Raw genomic sequence first — 13,328 nt, forward strand, 5'->3', positions numbered from 1 at the left:
ACATTCACGCAGCAGCGCAGAAAAGAGGGTGCTAAACTCCTGACCCCACTGGACATAGGGCTAGAGAAGCAACAAGATTGAGTAGGACTAGTAGTTGAGGTTAGGTGCAGGTGATCCACGGGCACTATCGTTGAGGTGAGCAAAATGATCGGATGGGGTGCTACAAAGAGTCCTGCCTCGCTTGGGGAGATGCATTTTGTGGCACTGCTCCTTTTCTCCACCACGTTGCACATGGGCCATTCTCACCTGTGCTTTTTTTCATCCTACAACGTGTTGAAACCCTTGTGTACCAAGCGACAACAAAGCGGATTATACGAGTTCAGACTCCTCTCTCTTTCCCGGGAAAACGCACCTGATAAGCTCCAGCAAAGTTTGCTACAAGGCACCAGCTCTGGCCCAAGTCGCACGCCTTTCCCTCTGTGGGGGGTGTGGCTGTGCAGCTGGCCAGGATTCGCTTTCCTCTCCCTCCCCCATTCCCAGCATGCAACCCTAAGCCCACCCCTTGTCCACACCCACCCCCTTGTTATTTTCCCCCCATGTGCCTGGGAGTTGTTCTCTCTTTCTGCGGATCTGCTGCTACCTACGTGGGTGCAACGCAGACATGGCTACAGGGCAGCAGCTGGGTAATGCATCTGCGAAGGGTGGTGGGATGGCTGCTTTGCTTCCTAATGCGAACGACTTCCAAAGTTTTGCTGCAGGAGTAGCAGCAACCGCAACGATCTCCCATCTGCACGGGAGGGGCGGCGGCTGTGCATTAATCCTTTACGACCTGTGCGGGGAAAGCAAAGTCTGAGCAGCTGGGAGGCCAGAGAAACCTCAGTTACGCAATGGGCTCAACTGCAACACCTTTATACACCGAGGCTGTGCCCCTTTACTCCTTGCTAAGTTTGCTGGGGCTTACTCTCGAGTAACAGCATAGAACTGCAACCTGGTTACCCAGAGAAGCTGTCTGTTAAGCAAAAGGTGGTGTCTGTGGCTCCAGTGTGTGTATATTTTAAAATCTGTTTGAATGGTTAATCGGTGCTTAATATACAGTAAAAAGTAGCAAAGGTTTTATTCCTGGTCCTCCTCCAGTAATAAAATCCAAAGCCTCATTTATACATGCAGCAGACTTTAGAGGTTCTTCTTGGACTGTAGCACTTCAAGCTACAGGTGATTAAAGTTAAATGCTTCCTGATTGGGCATGGTGCAGGGAATGGCCTATAAAATAGAATCACCTGAACCTTGACTTGCTGGTTTTCTACTTGCAATGAGTGATTTGTTTTTGTATTTTTTTTTTCTATTGAAGAACATTTAAACCTCCTGCTGCATGAAGAGATGTGGTCTAGGAAGCTCTTTACCACTTGATTCCAGTGAATGTGTGAACTTGGCCTGGCAGACTTCTGCTGGGGAGTTCAAGAAACACGTGTATGAGAACCAAGTTCTAAATTGGGACTTCTGAAGCCGGTCCATTGTCAGACAGCCCCCAGCCACAAGCAAAATAAGGTGCAAAGGGCATGGTCAATGGATCTCCAGGTGACCTGTTTAATCAGAATAAAATAAAAAATTTTTTTTAAAAATCAAGATACAAATCACAGAAATGCAACACCAACCAACAAAATAATAATCTCATTCCAATGCCCAATGAAACAGATTTTTTTCATACCTGCAGAAGGCAAGCAGGATGGGAGCTCTGCCAGGGAGCTCCCTAGGTGGGTACCTCAACAGAGAAGCTCTCTTGCTCTGTGCTGTTTCCTCAGTCTTAATTGCACAGGACAAAGAGCATTGATTGTTCACTCTAGTAATGAATTTCTTAATTGTATGTATGTGTGTGAGAGAGAGCTAATTATAGTGCAAACATAAAAAGTTATTTATCTGGAAGTAAGGTCTACTTATGTGAATGCAGTTTCCTCCATAAATATGCTTAGGACTGCAGGCTAAATGAGGTGGACATTGCACTGAGATCCTAGCCATCAGGATTGTTGCTTTCTCAGTTGCCCTCGGTGGTTACATAAGTTCTTGATGAGAAGTAATTCAGTTTATTTTGGGCTTCTGCTCATATTAATATACTCTTGTAAGGGCATTTATTATCTCTTGCTTTTCTTCTAGCTTTACTAAGTGTCTCGGACAAGACTGGCCTGGTGGAATTTGCAAAATGCCTGAATTCTTTGGGTTTAGCTTTAATTGCCTCTGGAGGAACAGCTAAAGCCCTTCGAGATGCAGGCCTGAATGTCAGGTAAAGAGGATTCATAAGATTACACTCCACAAGAAGTAATTCATAATCTGCTGGTTTAGTATTTTCCATTGCTAACTGCAACTGGAATTACTAGGGCCAATCATCCTTTCTCTTTCCTGTCAATGCAGCTGTACTGCTGGAGCTCATGTGGGCAGGCGGCGGCGGTGGGGGGGGGGAGCACAGTCCCAGACCCAGAGGTCTCCTCCAGGTAGAAAGAACATTTGTCCCCTTTACCTGGAGGTAAGCCTCCAGTGCCAGAACAGGTCTACTCAGTCCATGCCAGAAATTGCTGGCTCAAGACCATGTGGACACAGGAAGGCAGATTGAAACACAGAAGGGGGATAGGATATTTGTGGCTCCACTGCTGCCAATACTGTCCCCTTTCAGCCCTCTTTCTGCCCCCCTCATTCTGCCTATCTCAGAAGTAGTTTACATAACTAAATATGGACACTTTGTCTGAGATGAGAGTCTACTTCTGTAATTCAAGCGATGACTGTCCTTGAAAGTTCACAGTAGAACAGTGCAGCTGTTGTGCAAGGGAGAAATAATTATCTGCACACAGAGTAGACAAATACAGGACTGGATTGTCACTTGGTTTCCTCTGATAGGCACTATCCTAGCTCCACTGAAATGCCCAGTCCAACATTTGAACTTTGTCACTGCTTTAACTTAGAAGCGAACTTTGTTACTGTTTTAACTTTTCTGGCTTCGTTTGTTGTTTGCTAGCTTTCCTCCTACTTATGGTTTGTTGTTCTTTAAATAGACCCACAATAATTCTGAATATTTCCATTGTGATGCAGCAAAATAGCATGAATTCAAATAGGAACCTAGTTTTGAAACGGATGAAAGTACTTGAAAAAGCAAATGTTACATTTTAGTTAATGCCATTCATGTGATCTACACATCCTTTGCCCAAGCATGACTGCTAAACAAGCCTGCTGCATTTATTTTTCAATATCCTTATTCTACCAGTTCAGGGCCACTTGAACCCTGGCTACAGGGCCCAGATCTGGGATTCGGATAAACCCATCCGCCTCATGAGCAAACCTTGCCATTCCACCCCTGCGCAGCTCATCGTCTGGGTAGACCTGGACACCAGGATGCTCTGGGCAGTCATGTCTGCCTGGATGTCTTGTCTTGCAGCCTTCTGGGATGCCAGGCAACAGATGCAACTGCCTAGAGCATCCTGGTGTCCAGGTCTACCCAGAGGACGAGCTGCACAGGGTCGGAATGGAAATTTGCAGTCCGGATGGGCACCGCATTCTGGGTGTACAGCGGTTGCAAGTTTGGGAGCTGGGAAGCCAGAAGTGTCATTTTTTTCACCTCTTCAGGCCATTCTAAAGCCGGCAGAGGCAGTGGGTGAACAGACATCTGCTGCCTCTGTGGGCTTCAGAAAGCCCTCCGGAGGGGACTGGAGCACGAGGTCAAAAATCACAGATTTGATTATCCATGTTTTTCAGTATCAGCGAGGGGTCCAAGAACCGATCCCCTGCAGATACGAAGGCCCCACCTGTACAATTGGAATCACTATAGATTCTATAGGATGCAGAATGCCATTCTTGGAGCTTCTTGCACTACATGCTGTATATCCTAGCTACCTAGGGAGCAGCTTTATATAGAATCACACCATTGGTTCATCTTGCTCCGAATTGTCAATGCTGATTGGCAACAACTGACAAGGGTTTTATATGGATCATTCCCAACCCTACCTGCAGATTCCAGGGTTTGTACTTGGATCTTCTTCATGCAAAGTAGGTGCTGTACCTCAGATATGCAGCCCTTTCCCCGTCTGTAGTTCCTGGTAATAAGCATCTTAAAATGTCTCATCCAGAATGGGACTGAGGTATGTAAAGGGTACAAGCAATGGAAAGCTGAACATAGGATCTTAAATTGATCTCCTGAATAGAATAGCTCTAAGCTAGGGTCATTAGGTCTGTGGAGCTTTGGACACTGAAACTTGAGGGAATGAGTCGGGGGGGGGGGAACATAGGTGGAACCTGGTGGGATCAAATGGGATAGGGGTGATACAAGGTGATGATGCTGAGTAGAGTAGGGGTCAGATCCTGACTAGGTCTTGTGGCTTACATAAAAATAAACCATGCAGACAAACCTGACACTTGTCTCTGATCCCTTATCCCAAGATTAATTTCTTTTATTGCAGACCTCTAGAAGCAAGCTAAAAATTTTGAGGTTAACCTGGAGACTTGGCAATCACACACAAGAAAATAAAAAATGCCTTTAGTGCTACATTGCACAGGACACCACCAACCAGCCTCTCCTTGCAGTCTGTGATATCAACTGATGATATCCTTGTCTACCCTCCAGATGTTTATGTTAAAGGCAAAATATTTTCTCATGGACTGTTTCATTTTCTGAAAATTTTTGAATCCAAAACACTGTCTGGGGAGAGGGATGTGACTCGGGGCCAAATCCTATCCAACATTCCAGTGCCTATGCAGCTACAATGTAGCCCCAAGGTAAGGGAATAAATGTTCTTACCTTGAGCAGGCCTCTGCGACTGCCTCCACCACCACAGGATGCAACGCATGCCCCGTTGGCATGGCTGCATCAGCACAGAAAAGTTGGGCGGGATTGGGCCCCCAGGCTCTATCTTGGGATAACCTATAATATTGCCTGGAATGTTGGTCCTGATATGTTATAGTTTTTAATTATAAGTTTACTCATATATCCCATATTGTATGTATGAGTTGCGAGTAGATAATACTTAAATTATTGTAATCCTGTACGGATTTCTATGGGAGTAGGCCCCATTGACCAAAATGGGACTTGCTTTCATGTGAACATGTATAGGATAGTTCTGATAGAACTAAATTACTGTACAGTCTTTGACACAGTTTGTTAAATTTAATCTCTTGATTCAAATATTTTTTAATGAGGGTTATTAAGCATATCTGTGTTCTACCTTTCAGATAACTGAAATACAAGCTAAAGCTGTGGTTCCTTTCTTCACATAGATTTTTTTACAAGATGAGTTGTCTTGGGCTTAGGCTACTTTGGGTATTTCATTGAGTAACCTTTCCCAGAGAAATGTAGTTTAATCAGAAGAAGAGAACTCAGTCTTTAGTTTACAGTCATGTGAGAGGCATCTGATGCTTGTTAGATTGGAGAGAGGCTGTGACCTCTCTTGAGTGACAGGAGTTTTTGAAAAAGCCTTACTGTGCTTTTGATGCAATCAAGCATTTGGATGATTCTGTGTGCCACTGCGGTAAGGAAACCCTTTTCCTTTAGCATTAAACAAAAAGCTAGCTGAAGTCTGATGAGGGATTAGCCAATGTAGACTGTCCCATGGATTCTTCTGCTGAATGTTCCCTATTTCTCCACATTTTCAAAAGGCATGGGAATGCTGACCCATGACATTTACCCAGCTGTGAACACTTGCTGGCACATTCCTGTGTTTTCAGACATTCACAAAATGAATCTGGGCTGATTAACATTTCCCAAATCGTGACAATTCTGTGGAACATGATTACTGGGCTGGGGCACCTTCCCTATGAGGAAAGGCTACAGCGTTTGGGCCTCTTCAGTCTAGAAAGGAGACACCTGAGGGGGGACATGATTGAGACGTACAAAATCATGCAGGGGATAGACAGAGTGGGTAGAGAGATGCTCTTTTCCCTCTCACAAAACACCAGAACCAGGGGACATCCACGAAAGTTGAGTGTTGGGAGAGTTAGGACAGACAGAAGAAAATATTTCTTTACCCAGCATATAATTAGTTTGTGGAACTTCTTGCCATATGGATGGCATCTCGCCTGGATGCCTTTGAGAGGGGATTGGACAAATTTCTGGAGAAAAAGTTCATTATGGGTTAGAAGTCATAGTAGGTGTGTGTAAGCTCTTGGTTTTAGAGGCAAGCTCCCTCTGATTGCCAGATGCAAGGGAGGGCACTGGAACACAGGTTGTATCTGTTGTCTTATGTGCTCCCTTGGCCATTTGGTGGGCCACTATGAGATACAGGAAGCTGGACTAGATGGGCCCGTGGCCTGATCCACCAGGGCTCTTCTTACGTTTTTATGTTGTTAACATATATATTAAAAGTACTACATGAATGGTTCTAAAATATAGGAAGTTCTAAAGACATCTTGCAGCTTATGCTATAGTCTTTGAAGTAAAGTGTCTTGCTTGTTATGCACATTAACCAAACCAAATGTAGGTAGCCCACTCCTATCTAAATTCCTCTGCACCAATGCAACAACGCCATCCTGGGAAAGTCCCAGCCAGCACTATGGATTTTCTCAGTTTGTATTGATCAAGTACCATATTAACAGAGCAATCTTCTGGTTCCTTCCCCCCCCCCTCTTTTGAACAGAGATGTTTCTGATCTTACTGGCTTTCCAGAAATGTTAGGAGGGCGTGTGAAGACACTTCATCCAGCAGTACATGCAGGTAAGTTGATGCCAGTATCCAACTTTCCAGTGCTGATGCAGCTGCAATGCAGTCCTGAGGTGAGGGATCAAAACATTCCTTTATCTTGAGGAGGCCTCCATGACTGTCCTCCCACGGCAGGATGAAGCAGAGACCCAGTTGGCATGGCTGCATCAGCCCTGGAAAGTTAAACCTAGGTTAAAGGTTAACCTAACCTGTTAAAATTTTCGGTCAAGGATAAGACAAGTCTTGTGAATACTTATCTGGGAATAAGCCCCTAAACCTTGCTTATGAGTAAACATAATTAGGATTTTTTTGTACAGCTTTTAATACCTATATCATGAGATACTTTCATTGGATAACAATGTTCAAGAGCGATATTTGTATAGTTAGGGAAATAGCAGAATTGTGTTAATTTGTATGTTAATTTGTTGTAATTTCATATGCTTCAAGAATAAAACCTTCTAAAGAGAACATTGTTTCCCTGCAGCCAGTAATAAATCCAACCTTTTTTTGTATCTCTTTTTAAGCAACCTTCCTTTTCCCCCCCAACTAGGTATATTGGCTCGTGACATCCCACAAGATAAAGCTGACATGGCTAAACAGGATTTTAACCTTGTGAGGTAAAAGTTCTAGTGGGTCATTGTGAGTCCATTCAGTAATCCTGAGGGAAATGTCTGATACCAGTCAACAAATGTGGATTTGCAGTGGGCCCTAGGGCTTCTGTTCTTTCAGAAACTGCTCCCCTTAGAACTGATCATTTAAAGACATTTTGTAAGTTGGTATCTTTTTCAAACAGATTAAACCCATGTAGTGAAAGGAACTAAGGGCTTTACACCCTTGATGATTTTTGATTTTGAAACACTGGCAAACATACCCTTTGAGATTTACATAGCACTGTTTGGATTTCAACATGCAAGTCAACTTCAAATACAACAGTACAAAAAATTCAGGGCCAGTTCCAACAGTGAGGGAAGCCTGAGCAGGTACCTCAATCTGTCTCTTCTCTTTTCATACGTATTTTGTGCCCCTCCCCTGAGCTTTCTGTGCCTAGTGTTCTTCAGCTTCATTCTGTTGGCTTGCTTCACATGAGTTGTGGAAAGTGTAAATTTGGTTACCAAGCAGGAATCTTTCCATTTAACAGTGACATGTTTCACAGGCATCAGATCTGTGATGACAAACGGTACCCTTCCCCCATTCTGCAATAACACAACAGACTGATTAGGCTTAATGCATGGTGGCAACATAGCTGAGTTGGGTGTCTGCTTCCTACTGGTCCCCTGAGTTCCCCTTCCTTGTACTTTGGACAAATATGTTTCATACAGTAGCATTGTGGGTCATCTATGACTTTTCTTCCAAAATTTATGTCGTAAACCTACTTACCAGAAAGTAAGACCCAGTGAACACAGTAGGACTGACTTCTGAATAAACATGCATAGAATTGTGCTGATAAAGGGCAGTCTCATCAAAGTCCAGCACCTTCCCATCCCATCGATTTCAGCATGTGTAACACCCACTTCGCCCACTAAATTCAAAGGGATGGGGAAGTATTTAATTTAGGCAGGATTGTGCCCCATATATCACATTCTGTCATCTGAGCAGTGTGGCTCCATTGCTGACACCCCGACACACACACCCCAAAAAACCCATAAACTTTTGTTTTAAATGAATATATTTGTCTTCTGTGTTAAACTACCTGAAAGCAATTTTGTGGTGAGCACAGGCTACTATTGAATGCACTTCTGTCATTGGAGTCTTCATGCAGCTGCAAAGATTGTCCCCTTCTTGTGGGTCCAAATCTACCCATGGTACTGGCAGAGCTGTGTTAAGAGTTCATTCCAGGGGATGATATTGAAGGTTTGGAACCAGCCTGGAGGGTGAGACAATTGGGGGGGTGGGTTAGACGGGTTTCTGACTATAGTTTCATCTGATTTTACCCGAAGCCAGATCCTGAAAAATAACCTACCAGTAATTGTTAACTAAAAACTGTACAGTCTCCAATTTATTAAAAATATAGTAAAATATCCTAAGATACATTTTATCCATTAACTTTCTAAATTCCAGTCTTCGCAACCTTTTTGTAAACAGTATTAGAGTAAGTGCACTGTAAACACACCAATAGAACCATTAATTGGATGCTTCTTTAAGGTGTCTGGTGTGTTAAGCCAGTGGCTCTACATATAGCATACAACATATAACACATAACTGGGAGTGTGCAATTCACTTCACAGCCGAGAGGCAATTATCAAGGAATGAGCATGAGCAAGCGCAGCTACACAGTTGCAACCCTATTTACTCAGAAGTAGAGCCATTGTTTTCTATGGGTGTTATTCTTAAGTAACAGTGCACTGAAATGTAGCCTTGAACTTTGTTTCAAATGAAAATGAGTATTACATCCTGCTGTTTAAAAAAAACCAGACCCCTAAACTTGGGGGTGTGTGAAATTCTTTGAAACTGACTTGCCAGGAACTGTTCTGGGGCAGCAGCAAAAAGAAAAAGGAGGTATTTTTACCCCTCTCCAAACTGGAAGGGAATTGAAGATGCTTATGGGATCTCCATAGGCTTTGTGAGAAGTAAGTGTTTCATTTCCATAGCAGCAACCCTCATAACAGACTACAATTCGCATAAGCACCTTCACTTCTCCTCCTGTCTGGAGAAGAAGCTAAAATGGCTGAATACTGTAATTACTAGTAAGAATTCTCCTTTTTCCTCTACCCCCTGTATCCTACCTCTCAACCCAGTCCCATCCTCCACCATCCTGCCGCTAAGCCACTGTATTGACTCGTGTATAAATCGACCCAGGTTTTCAGGCATAAATTGTTCAACTTATGCACGAGTGTGTGCAGTGTCTTGGATCCCTGTATGGGCACATTGCTGCATCCAAGAGTTGTGTTAATGAGTAAATCATACTACTTAAGATTTGAGGGACTGGGAGAAGTCTTGAGTCAGTACAGACTAATGTACAATGCTGTAGCTGTGTCTAAACAATTTAAAATGAACTCAATCATTTTTCTAGAGTGCTGGTTTGCAATCTGTATCCCTTTGTCAAGACTGTGGCATCCCCAAATGTAACGGTTCAAGAGGCAGTCGAGCAGATTGACATAGGTAGGTCAACAGAACATTTGCTTAAATGGCCTGAGCATTGAAAATATTTCACATGGTACCTGAACCTTTCATTGTGACATCCATCTTAATTTGAAAATGGCCTTCATGTGCATCTCTCTCTTTCTCTGTCTCTGTGGGGTGGGAAGTCATGTTCAACTGTGTCCTGTGCTTGTCTAGTCTTAAATGCCCATCAGCAGGCACTTCAGTTCTAACCCAAACCCCCTTGAGACATCTAGGTCTCACTGGACTGAGTGGCCCCTTCACCTTGGTCTAGTATCTCTGCTGTTTGGGTTTTTTTTGTCTGAAGTGGGACTTTCGACAACTACAGACTTTTAATATGTACAAACAGTCCCTCAGGTGGGTATAAAATAATAGGTAGCCTGAATACACAGTAGTTAGATGAACAAATGGCCTTTACTGAGTTATTTAGAGATTTGGTGACCCAGTGTAGAAATGATTGCAGAACAGTTTTCACTGTTCTACCACATAATGTAGGATTAGGTTTTAGTGAAATAGTGCTTATGCTCTGAAATATGCAAACCCTATGTATGAGAAGAAATGTAGGTATAACAAGATAGACATCCAAAACGGAGTAGTATTGTTCTCCTTTGATTACAGGCGGTGTGGCTTTACTGAGGGGTGCTGCAAAGAACCATGCTCGTGTGACTGTGGTATGTGACCCTGGGGATTATACAATGGTTGCAAACGAAATGAAAGCTTCCAGTGATAAGGATACTACTTTGGAAACCCGACGCCAGTTGGCTCTAAAGGTATGCTCATACTACTTGAGGGTGGGTGAGTACTTGTCTCATAACCTTTCAAATGTTCTGGTTCCTAGAGTCTCAACCACTCTTTTTTTAGGCTTTCACTCTTACTGCTCAATATGACATGGCCATCTCAGATTACTTCAGGAAAGAATACAGCAAAGGAGTGTCTCAGCTTCCCTTGAGGTATGGCATGAATCCACACCAGAATCCTGCTCAACTCTATACACTGAGGCCAAAGCTTCCTCTCTCAGGTAGGGCGCAATATCCAGTACCATAACAATACTTCAAGCACTTTCAGGTGCTTGAAGCCCTCGTGTGTATTATCTTGCTGTAATCCATGCAAGAGCCTTGTGAAGTTGTTCAGTGCTTTTCACCATATCGCACAATATGATAAGGTTTGCAGCTAAGACAAAGGCAGCCCTTGGGCAAGCTCCTTTCTGAGTTTTTGATAAAGGCTGCATTTGAACTAGGAGCATCTGAGGGCGCAATTCTAACCCTTATGTCAGTACTTTCCAGCCAATGGAACGTGTACTGCATCCTGCCGTTGGGTGTCACTCACGGAGGCCTCCTTAAAGTAAGGGAATGTTTGTTCTCTTACCTCAAAGCTGCATTGCCTTATGTCAGTGCTGGAAAGCACTGACATAAGGGGTTAGAATTGCGCCCCGAGTCTCATAACCACTACAGTACACCTACTCCAAGGCTTGAGCTATTGAGCAGTCTCGCAGATGTAGAATCTACAGTTTGCTGCTGTTCTTCGGTTTCTGGAAGCCAGGTTTCTGTTCATTAAAGAAAACTTCAGTGTTTTATCCTGTTTTGTGGTAACTTCAGTATTCAAGGGACACAGTGTCTCTTGGCTTCCTATTTTGTGCCTTGCCTTATACCTTCCTACTGAATTTTTTTTCCCCTACCACTGTCTCTAACCAAATATGCTGTGTTCTTCGAAACCCAAATATTTCTGTTCAGGGTTAAAATTTGCGAGTAGAATACATGTGATCAAAATAAATATAAAATAAATACATCTTGCATTTAGTTTTTGTAGCAATCATAGTATTAGCACTTTGGGGCATGGAATTTACACTACAATTGGCTCTTATCTGTGGTTTTTCCACCCACAGATTTGACTTAACATGGATGTCCTCCACAGATGAGAGAGACCTTGCTGATCCTTTTTTTTTTTTTTAATAAAAAAGTGTTCCTTTAAATCAGGGGTGCTCAATAGGTGGATCGCGATGGTAGATCGCGAGGCAAAATGAGTAGATCGCGGAGCCCTGTCTCTCCAAACTGTTAATATGTCTGTTTCATCTAGTGACTAGACAAAACTGACACATTTAGCTAAACTGACACTGAAACCGACACTTTAGCTGCTCTTCAGGCATGCAGCAACAAAACTGACGAAACTGACTAGACTCTAGCAGGGGCTCCATACATTAAAGGGGGTGTCTGTCAGACGCTTCCTTCCCCCCAGTAGATCTCCGGGCGTTTCTGGGTTTCAGAGTAGCTCTCGAGCCAAAAAAGTGTGAGCACCCCTGCTTTAAATCATGGTTTATAACAGTTTTTCTTACCATTGCAGAGTGGAAGGCAGGCAATCTGAGAGGATTTGAACAACCATTTCCAGGTTGTGCCAAGATCACACCCCCTCACTCTGCCCTTCTGTGCTCTAGGGTCATGGGAGAAGGTTGCTTGCCTCAGTACAACCCGAAAGTAAATGTTCAAATTCCCTGAAACTCCCTACCTGCTGTTTTGCAATGGTAGGAAAAGCGCATTTTAAACCATGATTCAAAAAGATGCTTTTTAAAAAAAACTTGATTTCACTATCTATGGTTGTCAGCATCCTTGGGAGCTCTGGGAATGGTAAGGACTGGATGCTAAGGACTGACCTGTATGCGCAGAATGTAGGCTAAATGCCTTGTCTTAACTTCTCCTCAAGCCTTGGTCCCAAATGTACCATGATTGAAGATTTTGTTGGACAAAAAAACAGTTGTGTCTCTGGTATACTCATGTGCTTTTCACTCACATTAAGGAAAAGAAAGAATGATGTAGACTTGGTTCTAAAACCGAACATAACTGAACTGGACTGTAAGCGTAATCTATACTCCTTTATTAAACTCCTGTTGAGGCTCTTGGCAGAATGACCTTTATGATTGTATGGGCTTTTATGATCTCTCCTCAGTTCTGAATGGCTCTCCGGGGTTTATAAACCTGTGTGATGCTCTGAATGCCTGGCAGTTGGTCAAAGAACTCAAGCAGGCTTTAGGCATTCCAGCTGCTACTTCCTTCAAGCATGTCAGCCCAGCAGGTAAGACAGCAACATTGCGTTTTGGTCTATGTTGCACAATTGGCTTCCTCCAGCTTCTTGTTAGACTTTGCAAAGAGTCTGAACCCCTTGTGTCTTTATTGCAGACACCTATTAAAGACCCCTTGCAGGTCTTTATTTAGGGAAAGTGACCTCTCTAACAAACTCTAAGCCAGAAAGGCATTGTGCATATGTTTGTTTTGGAGAGCAACACAATGCTTGCATCATTCAGACAACACAGGGACAATCTTTGCAGGCATGGGGGTGATGTGCAGGAACAACCTCTTGCCTTTTTAATAAGAAAAGTCACTGAGTTTTCTTGACATTTGCTTATTTTGGCCACCAGGTGCAGCTGTTGGAGTGCCACTCACCGAAGAAGAAGCTCAAGTCTGTATGGTGCATGACTTGCACAAGACGCTGACACCCTTGGCAGCTGCATATGCTCGAGCAAGAGGTGAACAGGTTTTTGCAACAGGATCTCATTCGTCTTGCCTCCTTTCTAGATAAATCTTCTGTGTGTCTTTCCCGGTGGGATTACTGGCCTCCTTTGTCCATAGAATGG

At 43.4% G+C, this 13,328-nt stretch overlaps 1 protein-coding gene across 1 annotated transcript in view; it reads left to right on the plus strand.

Annotated features, from left to right (window-relative positions):
• Window positions 1–524: 524 nt before the first annotated feature.
• The window catches only part of ATIC (5-aminoimidazole-4-carboxamide ribonucleotide formyltransferase/IMP cyclohydrolase), a 28,025-nt gene continuing 15,221 nt past the window's right edge, over window positions 525–13,328 (plus strand). The window contains exons 1-9 of the mRNA XM_066636840.1: window positions 525–623; window positions 2,089–2,215; window positions 6,546–6,622; window positions 7,158–7,224; window positions 9,618–9,706; window positions 10,325–10,476; window positions 10,568–10,724; window positions 12,644–12,769; window positions 13,113–13,220. Coding sequence (XP_066492937.1) covers window positions 602–623; window positions 2,089–2,215; window positions 6,546–6,622; window positions 7,158–7,224; window positions 9,618–9,706; window positions 10,325–10,476; window positions 10,568–10,724; window positions 12,644–12,769; window positions 13,113–13,220 — 925 coding nt within the window. The 5' untranslated portion in view covers window positions 525–601. The remainder of the gene's footprint in view (window positions 624–2,088; window positions 2,216–6,545; window positions 6,623–7,157; window positions 7,225–9,617; window positions 9,707–10,324; window positions 10,477–10,567; window positions 10,725–12,643; window positions 12,770–13,112; window positions 13,221–13,328) is intronic.

The sequence above is a fragment of the Tiliqua scincoides genome, chromosome 1 (assembly GCF_035046505.1).
Source record: "Tiliqua scincoides isolate rTilSci1 chromosome 1, rTilSci1.hap2, whole genome shotgun sequence".
Taxonomy (NCBI): domain Eukaryota; kingdom Metazoa; phylum Chordata; class Lepidosauria; order Squamata; family Scincidae; genus Tiliqua; species Tiliqua scincoides.